The 17140-nt window shown below is 43.8% G+C and overlaps 1 protein-coding gene across 1 annotated transcript; it reads left to right on the top strand.

The window, feature by feature from the left end:
* Positions 1–585: 585 nt before the first annotated feature.
* On the top strand, positions 586–8551 carry LOC117360392 (gamma-crystallin 1-like). The gene is made up of 3 exons (XM_033944103.1): positions 586–594; positions 706–966; positions 8112–8551. The coding sequence occupies exons 1-3, from the start codon at positions 586–588 to the stop codon at positions 8385–8387; spliced, it is 546 nt and encodes a 181-aa protein (XP_033799994.1). The 3' UTR covers positions 8388–8551.
* Positions 8552–17140: the final 8589 nt, after the last annotated feature.

The raw sequence follows: 17140 nt of genomic DNA, 5'->3' as shown, positions 1-17140 counted from the left end.
TAGTGAGGGGGGGTGAGGGGGCAGTCCGCCCTGGGTACCATCTTGGTGAGGGTGCTAGCACCACTCCTCCTCTCCTGTCTGCCGCATGTGCCCCTCTTTCCTTCCTCTATATCTCTAGTTGAAGTTGTTGTCCACAGCGGTCAACAATATGCTCTTCACATCCCCATTGGCTCTCCCACTGACTTCACTTCCGGGTGCTGCACATAGGAAGTGATGTCAGAGGGAGAGCTGATGGGGTCACAAGGAGCACATTGTTGACTGCCGCAAGCAATAACTTTAACTAAAAGGACAAGGGAAGGGAAAGAAGAGCACACGCAGCAGGCAGGAGCGGGGGGCAGAGGCAGGGGCACCACCTCCCCGGGCACCTCTTACCCTCGCTACGCCGCTGACTGGTGACAGAACTGGAGGCAAAGACTGGGTGTTTTCTGTGCTAATCAGTTAATGCAGCTTCATGGCCGCGTACTAACCAATTAGTGCATTTTAGCATATGCTTTCATTATAGGTGGCAGTAGGGGCTCATGTGCTAATGGTCTCAAGCTAATAGGAAAATTAGCACATGGGGGAAAATGGCCTTAGTGCATGGGAATGACCCATGTAAAGACTCGCTAAGGCCACATTTTAACACAGTCTGGTGAAAGGGCCCCTTAGTGTGAATCCTGAGTATTTGCATAGGTTCAATTAAGGGGTTCTGTATATGTTTTGTAGTTTTATGTTTTTCAGATGATTATCTTTTATGAGGAGAAGAACTTCCAGGGACACTTCTATGAGTGCACTGACGACTGCTCTGATTTACAAGTTTACTTCAGCCGCAGCAACTCCATTCAAGTTCAAAATGGCTGCTGGATGATTTATGAGCATCCCCAGTACAAGGGGCAACAGTACTTTCTGAGGAAAGGAGAATATCCTGACTTCCAAGGGTGGATGGGTTCCAATGATTCCATTAGGTCATGCATGATGATTCCATCAGTAAGAGCAGTTTCAATTCCCTGGGTTTTGTTTCGGGGAGAGGAAGAACATCATTTACAACTATCTTTATTTACTCTTGCTCATTTGTCTTTAATCAAGAAGTCAGAATATCTGAATTCAGTACTGCAATGTTCTCTCACAACATATATAATATAAAAGGTAAGGTAGATTTTGGAGTTAATACTACTTATGTAGCAAAGCCATGGATTGTAGTTATCTGAGTAAGTAGAAAAGGGTTAAAATGTAAGCATATTCTCAAAAGCTGAGCTTTTAGATTGGATTTGAATCAGGCCCGACAGGGGGTGTACTGAGACAACTCCAGCATATAGCGTAGCAAGGTGGAAGAAAGGCTGCAGCTGAAGTGTACAGATTAGTGCTACCTGATTTCACGATTCAAATCAGTTCACCGATTCACTTCGGGTAAATCGATTAAAAAAAAAAAAAAAAAAAATCGGCTTCCCGATTCAGACCCTCACCCCCTAAAGCAGGAGCGGGCAGTTCTGCTCTTGCTGGCCGGCCGCACCTGCTTTAGAGGGCGAGAGGGGAGGGTCAGTCGGTAAGTGCTGGTGTCCGGCTCCCCCCCTTGCATCCTGTCTCCCCTGGCCTGCGCACCATTTGCCTAGTGGGAGCAGCCTGCAGAGAGGATTGCGGTGCTAGCGATCTTTGTGGGCTGCTTTGGAGCTGTTTCCTCTGCCACAATCCTGCCTCTGATGTCAGAGGAGGGGTGGGACCGTGGCGGGGGAGACAGCTCTGAAGCAGTTTGCGGGGATCGCTGGCACCACGATCTTCGCTGCGGGCTGCTCCTATTGGGTAAATGGTGTGCGGGAGGCCAGGGGGAGCACGTAGGCCTTTCCGGGGGCGGGGGTGGAATGCAGACCTTCGGGTGGGGGTGTGCAGGCCTTCAGGGGTGGGATGCAGGCCTTTAAGTGGGGGGACAAGCCTTCAAGGGGGAGACAGGCCTTCAGGGGTAGACAGGCAGGCCTTTAGGGGGGTAAAGATCTTCAGGGGAGGGGGGCCATGGTGTAGAAGTACACAGAGGGAAGGGGAGGTTCAAAGAGATGTGCATATGCCGTACTTGGTGGGGGGAAGAAATAATGGGTCTAAAAATAGAGGAGAGGGAGAGAGATGATGGACAATGGGATTTAGGGAGGGAAAGAACAGAAAGGGAGAGAAGTACACAAGGGATGGTGTGGAGGGGGATAGAGATACTGGATAGGAGAGTAGTTGGGAAAAGAAAGGGAGAGATGGTGGAACCTGGGGTGGTGGGAAGGAGGGAGAGATGCTGGATGAAAGGGTAGTTGAGAAAAGGTGGATCTGTGGATGGAGATGAAAGAAAGGAAAGATGCCAGACCTCCGTGGGAAGGAAGGGAAACGGAAGGGGAGGACAGAGATGGCACGGAGAAAGAAGGAGGCCCTGGCAAGCAAGTTATCAGAAGACAACCAGAGCCTGGGACCAACAAGATTTGAATGATGGGCAGGCAAAAAAAAGTAGAAAAACTTAATTTTATTTTCTGTTTTGTGATTACAATATGTCAGATTTGAAACGTGTATCCTGCCAGAGCTGGTGTTAGACTGCAATTATGAGCTAGGATTTAACAGAGAGAAAAAGTCTTTTTTGTTGGTTTATTTTGTTTACACCACAGCGCCAGTGTGGTTAGGAGAAGGCAAAGGGGATAAAAGGGCTATAAAATAAACCCACCAGGATGTTTGAAAAAAACACCCAATTTTTTCCTGAATCGGGCAGCACTAGTACAGATAGAATGAGTTGCCTGATGAGCTGAGTTTGGAAGAGGAGTGTAAGGAGACATCGATAAAATAGAGCACAAAAACAAATTATTTACATTGTCCAACATGACACGGACAAGAAGACATGGTTTGAAGCTAAGGGGGGACAAGTCCATGACAAATGTCAGGAAGTTCTGCTTCACGCAGCGAGTGGTGGACGCCTGGAATGCTCTTCCAAAGGAGGTTATTAAGGAATCCACTGTGCTAGGATTCAAAGGCAAATTAGATGCACATCTCCTTACGAGAGGCATAGAGGGATATGGGTAATTAAAACTACATCAGGTGTATACCTGACGGGGCCTCTGCGTGTGCGGATCGCCGGACTCGATGGACCATGGGTCTGATCCGGAGATGGCAGTTCTTATGTTCTTATGTTAAAATATATGTGAGACAATGCTAATAATTTATTCATTTGATAATGGCCGAACATACAGGGGCTCATTTTATTAAAAAAAATTATTATATACTGCAAATCTACAAATCTAAGCGGGTTACAAGTTAACATACATACATAGAATAGATATAACATTAAAATATACTATTCTTCAAGACATGCAAAAATCTATTACTGTATGTCTAAAAGTTTTCTAATTGAACTCAAAGAATCAGTCTTTCTCAATTCCTTTGGCAGGGAGTTCCATAGCTGAGGAACCACAACCATAAAAATCGAGTCCCTATACATCTCCAATCTAATTTGATTAAAATATGGAACATCAAGCAATGTTACTTGAACTAAAGGGATGTCCTGGCACATGAACCTTTAGGATTGCAGCCAGACATAGTGGTGGTTGTTCATAAAGAATTTTAAAAATTAACATTTTCAAAGACCTTAGACACAAAGTGGGGGGTTCTCTTGCCAGCGCCTTCATTGGCCAGCACCTCCGGAAACAGCGCTGGTCACATGTCAATCACGCAGCGGCGCAATAAGAGACTTGCGGCCAACATCAAAATAGGCATAGGAAATGTAGGCCAGGATTTTACTGGCCTACATTTCTGGTGCCTACCTGTCATGTGATTTGCAGCTAAGGAAGTACATTTCGATGCCTAAGGCCACTTCTGGCATTGGCTATGCCTATTGGAAAGTACCTCTTTAGCCGCAATTCCAACACCACTGCGGGCGGCGAAGGTAGGACTCTACATTTCCTCTCTTAATTTCCTTTTAAGTGGGCTTTTAGGGCCATGGGACTCTTAAGTTAGGCAGTGGTAGGACACCTAAATTTGGGTCTCACGTCGAGAATCCAGCCCAAAAGTACCATAGGGTTCTATGGTACAACATGAGCCAGATTCTATAAAGGATGTCTATGTTTTAATTGATATGGTAATTGGCAGTGCCAGTTTTCAGCCAATCAAAAAAAAATTACCAATTAACAGTTCGGCACCAAACTATTAGTATATCTAGTGATGCCTAAGTTGAAGCACCTTCCAAAGCCTACCTGAAAAGTAGAAATGGTTATAGGCGGAGAATAGATCTGGTAGACTAAGGTGTCGATAGGCATCCAAGTTAGGTGCTGGTAAATTAGGCCTGGTAAAACCTGTTCTATTATACAGGTACCTACCTCTAGGATGCCTAGCAACACCTAAGCACACCTAGGCGCCACTAGGCAGGATTCTATAAGTGGCTCCTAGTGGTTGATTAACAACCATGCTGAGCGGCGCCTACAATGTAGGCGCGCTTAGGTGCCGTTTATAGAATCTGGCCCTCTGTGTCTAAGTGCTGTGCTAAAAAAAAATGTGAAATCGGACAGTGTTCAATGTTTGTTAAATATCCCGCTTTTATTTTGAACGCTGTCTGATGACTTCACATTTTTTTAGCACTGTTATGTGATCTGGTGCTGTACTCATAAGGACTCCTTAGGCAGGCTCTATAGCTGAAACACGGCCCACGTTGAGTCATATGAATGTCTTATGAGTTCCATGTGTGTTCGATATAGATATGGTTGCATTAAAATTTGTTTGGTTTGAAAACCTGGCCTTCTCTGCTCTTCCTGGACTTTTTTAATAACTAAACAGCCTGATATCTGTATAAAACTGGACCTGGGTTGCAATGAGGCATGGGTAGGCCAAAAGATTATCTGGATAGCCAAGATATTCAGCTGCTATTTGGGTGGTGTCAGAGCAGTCATCACACTATCTGTATATTCAATGGCATTACTTATATTTATTTATTGGGATTTTTTAACCACCTTTATGAAAAGATTCACTCAATGCGGTATGCAGCAGGTACAGTTCAACATAAAAAAAACTTACAATTTTGTTATCATAACAATAGTAAAATGACCAAATATGGCAACCTAATAATTTCAACCTTATAATTGGACTACCATGAAATAGTATAAAAATATACACATTTAACTGCTATTATATAAATAGTAAATATATGAATGGCTATCCAATCACTGGAATCATATATATGCAATTCACCTTCAACACTTCCAGTATTTTAAACTATTAGTGACCATTCACGATCAAGTTACATTTTATAGTCAGGTAATTTCGATCCTCAGAGGGTTAAACCACCACAATGGTTCATGTGAAACATATCACAGAACCCGATCATCATAGGATCAATTTGACTTTTTTTCTTTATAATGAATTCTTTCTTTTATAGTTTTGTACTTTTTCTTTTTATATAATAAAATATGTAATACGTGGCTTTTAGTGTAGAAACCAGTATTATGGGAGCGCCCATGTTTCAAATTGCCTTCATCAGAGTTGAGGCTCTCCACATTTAAATCTAAAAAGTACAAAATAACCAATCTTGATTTCTAAGAATTTATATTATGAATAATATGAATATTGTTAATATATTGCTATATATCCTAATCAAGATTAGGAACATTAAGAAAATGTGCCCTTAGTCTGCCCCTTAACCACTTTGAACTATACACTTTGGACAAGGTGCATACCACTTTGGACTATGTGCCTACCAAGTTAGGTGCTTGACTTTCAATTCACTCCAATTATGAAATGTTAATTGTCAATTATCAGTACTGATTAAGCCTATTATTTAATTAAGTTATGCTCATACATCAGCTAAGTGTGTTGATGTATGAATAACGTGACCATTTAATTTTTTCATCAAAACGGGACATCTATTAATATTCAGTCCCGCTCCCAATCCCGTCCTAGCCCACCCCCATCCCACCCTAGCCCCGCCCCCAATTTCTTCCATTCATTTTTCATGTACACACAATATCTTATTATTTCATAATGGTAACCATAAAATTTTTAAAAACACAAAGCACCCTATACACAGAGAAAATGTTAATTATCATTTATATTTGGGGGGTTTTCAACGATGTCACCTCAGTAACTATAGAAAAATAGACAAATGTAGTGCAAAATATAGACAGCAGATATAAATTCTCAAAACTGACACATTTTTATCACTAAATTGAAAATAAAATCATTTTTCCTACTTTTGCTCTCTGGTGATTTCATGAGTCTCTGGTTGCGTTTCCTTCTGACTGTGCATCCTATCTTTCATTTCTTTCTGCACTCAGGCCCAACAATTGTCCCTTTCTATTCCCTCCCTCCTGCCTTCCTATGTCCTTAATATCCTCAGCGCCTCCTTCCTATGTCCTTAGTGCCCCCAGTGCCTCCTTCCTATGTCCTTGGTGCCCCCAGATCAAGTGTCAGTTCTCCTTTATACCTTTGTTCCAGGTCTCCCTCTCTCCCTCCTCTGTTATGATCTTGCCTCTTTCTGCTCTTTCTCAGGGGCTCTCCCCCTCTGTCTGCAGCTCCCAAAGTCCTGCTTCTGCCTCCTGTCTTTCCCCTTTGGTCCAGGCCTTTATCTCTTTAGTCTTTCTTCTACTTACAACAACCCCCCCCCCTTCTCTGCCATTTTCTCTCCTTCCTTCCTTCATCCCTCCTTCCTATGTCCCCTCACTGTCTTTGTCCCACCCCCTCTCAAAAAACCTGCCGGCCTACCTCCCCCAAACCGGACTGTCCCATTCAAAACGGGACGTATGGTCACCTTATGTATGCGTATTCGCTTAGAACCGCAAGGCACAAGCGGAATAGAAATCACTAATGTAATGTAATGTAATATAAATTTAGGCATCATATACAGAATTTGGGCAATAATTCATAAAATAAAGCAGTATGCCAGATGCAAAATAAAGTACAATTGCTGAGGAGAATTTCTAAGAAACTGCTATATAAAGAATGAGAGACAATAGCAAAGAAGTTAATGGTGAAAAGTGATTGTTCTCCTGTAATTAAGTACACCCAATCTGTGATATGAATGAGAGGGAGAGAAATCACTAAAAGATTCCTGTGGAAAAAGGATTCTTTGGCTGCTGAGTGAAGGTCACCAACCTAAAATAGAGTGGCTGAGTAAGGAAAAAAAATAGAGCAGGGGAAATTCCCTCAGACCCCTTCTGAGGCCATACAGCCTCTAGTCCTCTATTCCTTATTTCAACACACTCCTCTCATCCACTTTAACCTGTCCCTTCCATTTCCCCAGCCCATGCTGGTCTTCTTGCATCCCCTTTCCTCCAGATTTTTGCCCCACCAGCTTTCCTCAGAACTATTAAAAAAAAAATAAAAAATTTTTTTTAAGTATTTATATACTGCCCATCAAATTTAACTAAGCGGTTTATAATCAGGTACTTAAACATTTTCCCTGTCCGTCCTGGTGGGCTCATAATCTATCTAATATACATGGGGCAATGGAGGATTGAGTGACTTGCCCAAGGTCACAAGGAGCAGTGTGAGATTTGAACCCACAACCTCAGGGTGCTGAGGCTGTTGCTCTACCACTCCTTCCCAACATTAGGGGCTTCTTTTACTAAGCCGCGTTAGGGCATTAACACGCAGAATAGCGCACGCTAAATTGCCCCGCGCGCTAGACCTTAACACCAGCATTGATCTGGCGTTAGTTCTAGTCGCATAGCATGCGCTAAAAATGCTAATGCAGCTCAGTAAAAGGAGCCCACGTTGTTACTTCTTTCTAATTTCATCCTAATACTCCAGTGGTGTCTAATTCTTAAGCTAACTTGAGTGTGTCCACTGTTCAGAGTGGGTCATGAGTAGTACTATAGAAAGGCGATGGAGGGTATGAGCTCAGCCTAAGTCCCCAGTCCCCCCTCCAACAATAAATTTCTTTTTTCCTCCCCTTCTCCAAGCCTTTTTTTTTTTTTTTTTTTTTTTTTTTTTTAATCTTAAGACACTGGGAAGGAAAGAATGAAAGATGACCGCAAAGAAGTTTGATTCAAAGGCATTCTTTATATAACCATTTCTTAATTGCTGTTTTAACTTCCCTATCATTATCAATAAATGTGGTTCCTATTTATTCTTCATTATTTAAGTTTAGAGAACATCTCTTGACAATTTTCTTTTCTGCACTATTATCACAGTACAGGGGTTCCTACCGGTTAAGACTCTACGAGAGGAATAATTTTGGAGGAAGGATGCTGGAGTCCTCCAAGGACTGTCCCTCTGTCTACTACCAGTTTCACAATACAGACATTCAGTCATGCCTTGTTTTCAAAGGCTATTGGATCTTTTATGACCAGCCAGACTACAGAGGACATCAGTACTACCTGAGACCTGGAGAGTACAGACGATTCACTGACTGGGGTGCCACAAATGCCAGGGTTGGCTCATTTAGGAAAATCGCAGACTTTTCCTAAGACACAAAAATCAATGTGCTATGTTTCCTCTTCTGTGCTTAAGAAAACATTTTGCATTTTATTATTTTAGATTTCATCATTTTCACTCATTGTATTTTAACCCGCATAGTTCTTTAGATATGTGGGCTATAAATGTTTTAAATAAATCAATCGGATGAACTGTTGCAAAAGTCGTATTAGTCCTTAATTGTTTGGTGTAAAGTGAATGTACATTATTTAAAGTAATAGCTTTTTATGTCAACCCTGCATATCTAGCTGTTGATTTTCTCCACTTTAAATAATAATAAAAAAAATTACACTTACATTAGTTGGGGAACAGCTACTGCTACTGCTAATCCCACACTATCCTCACCTTTATCACTGCTGTTAATTTTGATCACTACAGATGTCTGGCTTAGCTTTCCTTTCTGCAGCTTTGATGCGTTTTCATTCTTATATTGCTATCATAACATGATGTACTTCTGAAAAGAAACAGATAATCAGTGGGTCAGTACTTGCATTTTATAGCATTACCGTATAATGTATACACTTTAACAGAAAACATACACTGTGATGGATATCTAAGAGCTAGATTCACAAAGCAAAGCGATCGTGATGAGATACCCCTCCTGCACTAAGGCTTATAGCGATCCGATCTCGATCCTCCCATGCAAATTAGTAAAACCCCATGCAAAATAGCCAAGAGATTGATTCACTAACAATTGCTTAGCTATTTTGAATCGAGTTTTACTATTGGCAAACCCAACTGCTGCAAACCTGTCAGTAACTGAGTTACCGACAGGTCTGCAGGTTTTTTGACAGGCCTGCCTGTTTTTTTATTTATATTTTTCCCATGGCACAAATATTTTGCGTGTGTTACACATGCAAAATATCTGCCCCATAAAAAAAAAAAAGAAAAGACAGGCAGGCCTGTCAAAAATGACCAAGGGCCCCCCCCCCCCCCCGACAAACGCGACCCCCCTCCGGCAACCCACAAATAGCAGGAGGGATGCCCACTCCCTCCTGCCACCACCCGACGCTGCCCTCCTCGCCAGCGCGAATATGGTAGGAGGGATGCAAACTCCCTCCTGCCTTGCCACCAACTGAGTCACCCCTTCCCCCCCGACAGGCGCGTAAGTCACCCTCTGGCCCAGCTCACCCACCCTGACTGGCCTACCACACCACCCCCGACTGCCCACCGCACTACCCCAAACGGACTGGCCTACCCCTGGTCGGGCTGGACCTCGCCCAACCCGGCCCCACATCTCCTATGTACCTAAAAGTTGGGAGCAGAAGGGGTGCTGTTGTCCTCCTGCACACCGCGAATGTGGACCTTAGGTCCCACCCCGGTGCACATGTGATGAAGGGGGGAGGAGCCTAAGGCCTTGATTGGTTCAGGCACCTCAGGCTTCTCCATTGGGAGGGGCTTGGGGTGCCTGAGCCAATCAGGGACTTCCTTAGGGCTGAGCCTAAGGAAATCCCTGATTGGTCAAATTAATAGCTATTGGTCAAAGTAATTGGGCAGACCAGTGGTCCATCAAGCCCAGCAGTCAGCTCACGCGGCAGCCCTCTGGTCAAAGACCAGCGCCCTAACTACAACTAGCCCTACCTGCGTATGTTCTGGTTCAGCAGGAACTTGTCTAACTTCGTCTTGAATCCCTGGAGGGTGTTTTCCCCTATGACAGACTCCGGAAGAGCGTTCCAGTTTTCTATCACTCTCTGGGTGAAGAAGAACTTCCTTATGTTTGTACGGAATCTATCCCCTTTCAATGTTAGAGAGTGCCCTCTCGTTCTCCCTACCTTGGAGAGGATGAACAACCTGTTCTTATCTACTAAGTCTATTCCCTTCAGTACCTTGAATGTTTCGATCATGTCCCCTCTCAATCTCCTCTGTTCGAGGGAGAAGAGGGCCAGTTTTTCTAATCTTTCGCTGTACGGCAACTCTTCCAGTCCCTTAACCATCTTAGTTGCTCTTCTCTGGACCCTTTCGAGTAGTACCGTGTCCTTCTTCATGTACGGCGACCAGTGCGGGATGCAGTACTCCAGGTGAGGGCATACCATGGCCTGGTACAGTGGCATGATAACCTTCTCTGATCTAAGTATCTATCCTGTAGGCTATTCTCCTCCCCAGGATATTTATTTCACATCTATGTTTAATTTAAGATGAATAACAGATTAACATTCACAGATTAACATAGACACCAAAAAGACTTAGAGCTACATATTTAACACTTCTAGCATATAAGATTTTGGGTTTCTTCTTCCTGGGTTTAAAGCACAGAAAAAAGAGTCAGATAAAGTAGATCCGATGTTTTATCCAAATGAGTCTTACAGCTCAACTTAATAGTGACCTCTAAACCAAAACCCTCAGAGTCATCTTTCCTAGCAGCAGCCCTTAGGAAGTTCACCTTCATGCAATTAAGGATTACTCTCCTTTTCCTAGGAATAGTTTATCTGAATATCTGTTCAGAGAGTGAAGGACCCAAAGGGCCCTTGGGCAAATGGGAGAATTAGAATCTGGTAGGATATGTTGAGTGAAAGTCACTGACCTAAAATAAAATGGATGAGTAAAGGAAAAAATAGAGCAGGGGAAATTTCCTGAGACCCCATCTGAGGCCATACTGCAGGGGTGTTAAATGTCGGTCCTCGAGGAGAAATCCTGAAAACCCGACTGGATTGCAGCCCTCGAGGACTGACATTTGACACCCCTGCCATACTGTATAATGTAAACACTTTAACAGAAAACACACACTGTGATGAGTATCTAAGTATCTATGCTGTAGGCTAATCTCGCAGTGGTTAAAGCAACAGCCTCAGCACCCTGGGGTTGTGTGTTCAAGCCCACGCTGCTCCTTGTGACTCTGGGCAAGTCATTTAATCCACTCATTGCCCCAGGTACATTAGATAGATTGTAAGCCTGCCGGGACAGACAGGGAAAAATGCTTGAGTATCTGAATAAATTCATGTAAACCATTCTGAGCTCCTCTGGGAGAACGGTATAGAAAATAAATTAATTAATTAAATTAAGATGAACAACAGATTAACATCCAATCCACCATGCATGACATAAACTATATATGAGCTAAATATTTAACACTTCTAATATATAAGGTTTTGGCAGAAATTGTGGAATTTCATTAAGCATGCAAACAGTGAAGATGGTAGCCTTGAGAGTTAAGAATTGTGAAGAGACTGAGGCCCTGATGCACAAAAGTTTCCATGGCAGTAACTGAAAGCTCTCCTGCTGATGCATAAAAGGATTCTCCATGGCTGCTACCAATCATTGTTGCAGCCACTGAGAACTCTATGCAAATGCATTACAAGGAGCTAATTAATATCCTAATGAGCTCTCCTTGTGATGCATTGAAAGAAACGCCCCTTCTTCTCCCAGCACCGAATAATCAGTGCAGAAATTTTCTGGCAGCACAGCAGTCGCTCACATAAAACAAAAATAAAAAAAATTTAATTTAAAAAAGGAGGGAAGGCGTGACCCCCTCTCCCCCTCCCGCCAAGCCTCCACAATGCCAGCCCCCACACCATCTTGACACCCCCATACTTTATTTTTTATTTTTTTAAATTGGCAGAAGGGATGCCCACTCCCTCCTGCTACAGAGTCAGCCCCTCCCATGCCGAGACCCCTCATTCCAGGACCCCCCTGACAACCCCCAACCTTTCCCCACCTTAAACTGAAGATCAGTAGGAGGTGTGTCAACTCCCTCTTACCTCTGGGCCTGCTTCTCTAAAATGGTGGCCCTGCTCCTCCTGGTGCATCCTGGGAGAGGCCATAGTCGCCTGAGCCAATAAGGGCCTTAAGCCCCTCCCAGTGCATCTCAGGATATTCCAGGAAGAGCTGGGCCACCATGTTGAGGCAGGCACAGATTCAGGAGGGTGTGGGCAGCCCTCCTGCCAATCTTCAGAATAAGATGGGATTTGGTGGGCCTGGAATGGGGGAGCTGACCCTGTGGCAGGAGGGAGTGGGCCTCCCTCCTGCCGATTTTCAGAATAAGTTAGGGGAAAGATTCAGGGAGTTGTCAGGGGGTCCCGACACTGTGGCAGGAGGAAGTGGGCATCCTTCCTGCCAATTTTTTTTTTTTTTTTTTTTAAAGTACGGGGGTATCAGGGAGTATGGTGGGGCCTGGCATCCAGGGGACAGGCTCGGGTGACTTTTTTAAATTTTTTTGTGTTTTTTTAAATGAATGCAACCATTGTGCTTACACAACACACGCACAACAGCTGCACCCATTAAAGAAAAAGCAGCCCCTGTTATCCCTGCATGCCGGTTCAGCTGATCAGGGCAGGGGAATCTCCGATCATCTGAGCCAGCAGAACTCCCCTTGCAACACCACTGACCAAACCACGTCCCCTTGCCATTTACACAGATTCACAATTTGCTCGTGTAAATCCCAAGACTCTAAAACTGGGGTTTCCATGTTTATCCCAACTCCAATACCTTTCTCAAATTTGTTTAAGAACTTTTAAAGTTGACACAAATTCATTGAAAAACATCTTCCTGCACTGGATGCTTTAAATCATGTTAATTATCTCCTAAGGGGAGAACCTCAGATCCCCGTGCATTGCTAGAATTTTATAACTGCACTAGAAAGGGAATGAATCCTCACCAGCTCTTGATCCCCCTCCTGTCCTGCTGAATAATAATTGTTCTTCAAAATACAATCTTTCTTCATAGTACAATTTAGAACATCAAAAAAATCAAGCAACTTAGCTTCAACAGCAGGGCAGGGTAAATCGTTAATGATTATTGAATGTCACTGCATCCCCACCAGTCCTCGTTGATGTCAAGCTAGCTGCTGTTTCACCTACAAGCTGCGTCAGGGCTCCAGACCAATAATCTGTAAAAATAAAGATGGAAAAATAGTGGCAGGGAGTGTATCATATAGCAGAAAAACATTACAACAATACTGTGACTTACTGAGGCGTACTGTCTTACACGCTCACTATGGCAGAGATGGCCCCAGATGAAGCTGCTCCCAGCTAAATAGCATCTGATGTCACTCAAGTTATTCACGTTTATTTCTGACTGACGAGTCAAGAGCCTCACTCTCACGCCAGATGCCAAATTCAAATTTGCGATCAGTGATAGTGATTCAAGTTCTCAAAACTAGAAGTTTTCAAAATACAGATTCTCAAAATGAAAGTTCTCCAGTCACCCAATAATGGTTATCAAAAAAACAAGTGCCACTCAATTTTCTGATTTAATCCATCTGGTTCTTCCAAATGCAGATGAAAAATCCATTCTTGTTCTTTCTTTTGTAAAACCAATCTCCTGTCTCCTCCTCTTGGTATTGGTGGCACATGATCCAAAATGAAACAATTAAATGCCCTGGGGTTGTGGCCCGCCATATTGAAATGTTCAACCAATGGTTCCTCATTCCTGTGACATGTTAAATTGCTCTGATGTTCACTCATCCTAACCCGAAAGGGTCTAGACGTCTGTCCAATGTACAACTTCGGGCAGGGACATGTAATTCCATAAATTACAAAAGAGGTGTCACCAGAGGTTTTATGACGAAGCCAATATGATTTCTGGGTTTTTGGATGTTGAAAGCTGCCATACCACTCCAGGGTAGACTGACATGTCTTGCACCTCTCACACTTGACACTTGTTGTCCTCCTGGTGGTATCGGAGGGACATAGAATCTCTTTCAAATTCTGTTGACGACTGTAAGTAATCCTTAAAGTTTTGTTGGTAAATGTGGGGTGCAGTTGAATAATGGACCAGTGTTTATGTAGGATCCCTGCTATCTCACCCACACCTCCACCAAAGGTGAGCACACAAGTTGGACTCCATTCATCTACTTCCCTGGACCTCTTCTCGAATAACAGGTCTCTATTGATGTATCTAGCTCATTTATACACTGCATGAATAGTACCTTCAGGATAACCCCTGTTTAAAAACTTTTGGCGCAACTGTTTAGCTTGTTGTTTATACTTTTGTACTGTGGAACAGTTCCTCCTATGTTTATCCCATATGCATGTGTAAATGCTGATTTTTACATGTGCAAAATGCTGATAGTCAGTGTGTCTTTCCTAAAGATAAATGATAAAAATGCCTGACAAGGACTTTGCCTGCTCTCTGTTACCCTGCTGATACGCTATGACCCTGATTCTATAAAGTCCGCTTAAAGTTAGGCACCAATATCAGCACCGATTCTATAAAACTTAGGTGCTTAGCGTGCTTAGGTGGTGCTCAGCATCCCAGCATTTAGGTGTTTCAAGTTTCAAGTTTATTAGGATTTTATATACCGCCTATCAAGGTTATCTAAGCGGTTTTACAATCAGGTACTCAAGCATTTTCCCTCTCTGTCCCGGTGGGCTCACAATCTAGCTAACGTACCTGGAGCTATGGAGGACTGAGTGACTTGCCCAGGGTCACAAGGAGCAGCGCGGAGTAATCTCGCATAGAAAGGAAAAAGGAAGAAACGGAAGAGAAATTGTTTGTTTTATACTTTGAGGGAATATGTAACTTATTGTCTTTTGAGTGAATGTGTTACTTTACAGTCTAATAATGGAGTTGCTTTCTGTTTCCAAACATAATCTACTATAATAAAACGCTAAGTGTGCATGCACACTCTTACCTGCGTGATCCCTGATCCCTGATCTGTGATCTGTAGGTCTGTGGCCAGCAGGAGTGCACATGCGCGCATACAAAGGTCCCTGCGGTCTTGCCAGCTCCCTTCCCCCATGACAGCGAGATCCCGGGAAAGAGCCTCCTCTCTGAGCAGGCACAGGAAAGGGGGATGGGAAGGGGGGAAAGGCTGCTGATCCCGGGAAAGAGCCTCCCCTCCTAGCAGGCACAGGAAAGGGGGGTGGGAAGGGGGGAAAGCGGGGAAAGGCTGCCCGATCTGCTAGAATAGCGTAGGCATGAAAGGGGAGGGAAGCAGGGAAGGAAGGGTGAAGTTAACTCAGCACCGCTGCAGGTCTCCCCCACTTTGTGCGGAAGTAGCGGTGAGGCCAGAAGGAGCGGATGAAGCACGATCACAGCACAAGGGAGTCCGTGCAAAGGGAAATGCAAGGGGGTTGAAAAAGCGAAAGGTGGGACGGGAAGGGGAAAGGGAGGGGGAGGAAGCCTACAATGAAAAAAAAAAAGGACTTTATACAGAGGTGAGCAGAGGCTCTTCCGTAGCTTTAGCGGTGATTTTGGCGACGGCTCCCGATACAATCCTCTATCTTGAATTCAAATTGAGTGGAAAAAAAAATCACCGCCTAACAGAGGGAACAAGGGCAGGAGGAAGCGGAGTCTCTAGCACCCATTAATGTAACGGGCTAAAACACTAGTTTTTATATATATCCGCCTAGACTTGGAATGCAAATTAGGCAGTGTATAAAATTTTAATAAACGATAAATAATAAATAATAAATATTTTGTCATTGTTTAGTCAGTGTGTTGTTTTCTGCTGCGGGCAAAATTAGGACCAGCCATAACATCACGTACTCTTAATAACTCTAAACCTGACAATTGATCTACCCTTTACTTTACTAGTAATAACAACAGAGCTTCCATTGTGACCCCTTCTTAATTCTTTTGCAAACCGCCTTACCCTTAACAACCCGTGAAATGTTAAAAGATCTACTACTTACCTCTCTAGCTAATCAATAGTTCTCCCATTGTAATCACCGTTTTTATTAATCTTTTGTAATCTGCCTTGAACCGCAAGGTAATGGCGGAATAGAAATCCCTAATGTAATGTAATGTAATATTCAATGTCAGCTGTGTTCGGGCACTTCCATTGAACATCAGCGTAATTAGATGCAGTCCGGCCACCAACTCATATCAGCCAAGACTTGTATTAGTGAAAAGTGCACGTCTTCCCCTCCCCCTCCTTCCCAGCACCAGCTCTGATCCTCCTCCCCCATGGCACCAGTTCTAATCTCCTTTCCTCCCTCCAATTTGGCACCAGCTCCAATCCTCCTTTCAACCCTCCTGTGCACAAGGAGGAACCCTCCTCAAGTTAGAGGAGGTCCTACTGGGCCTACTTTATTCCTTGTGGTCTGGTGGGGTGATGAGGCAAGAGTGAACCCCTTTGTTCCTGCCTCTAATGGCTCCATAATAGAAATGGCCGCAATGACCTCTAGTGGGAGTCTCATGTCATTGGATAATACTGCTAGACTCCCACTAAAAATCGTGGCAGCCATTAACACTATGAAGCTGCTAGGAGCAGGAACAAGTAAGGTTTGCTCTTGTCCCCATTACCCCACTGGACCACAAGGTGATGTAATATTCTCTTTAAAGGTCTGCAAGGGGAATGGGGATTGTGGGAATCCCACGGGTCCTGCGGGACTCCCACAGGTCTACTGGACTCCCATGGGAATCCCCCCAGGTCTACAGGACTCCCGCGGGGATCCCCCCAGGCTCACAGGACTCCCATGGGGATGGAACTGGGGTTCCCAAAGCCTGGAAAGAGAATTAGATAGACAAAAGCAGAAATTAGGACCAAGATGATGGAAAAACAAAATGTCCCACCAGCTACAGCAAGGGAAATGTTCATTTTGAGGGGGGCTAAGCTCAAAGTGGGAGGCCCAGTCCCCTCTCATGGTTATGCCACCAATTGTGTTTAGTACAAAATGAAGTACTTACTGAGTTTGTTTTGGGGTTTCCAGTTCAGTTTTGGCACATTTTTCATATGTAACCATTGGCCTGAAAATTGACTCAATTCTGCTTTAAATTATTTTGATGCTGTATTGTTTGGTTCTTTACTCATTGCTGCATTAAAAACCATTTGTGATTTTGGAAGGACCTCTCACAAGTTACTTAT

Source organism: Geotrypetes seraphini, chromosome 5 (genome assembly GCF_902459505.1).
Source record: "Geotrypetes seraphini chromosome 5, aGeoSer1.1, whole genome shotgun sequence".
Classification (NCBI taxonomy): domain Eukaryota; kingdom Metazoa; phylum Chordata; class Amphibia; order Gymnophiona; family Dermophiidae; genus Geotrypetes; species Geotrypetes seraphini.
This window is presented reverse-complemented; position numbering and strand designations above follow the sequence as displayed.

Excerpts from the sequence above, each read along its gene's own strand:
- LOC117360392 (XM_033944103.1), top strand. Across the intron at positions 967-8,111 it reads CATGCATGATGATTCCATCA|TACAGGGGTTCCTACCGGTT; the intron begins GTAAGAGCAGTT and ends CTATTATCACAG.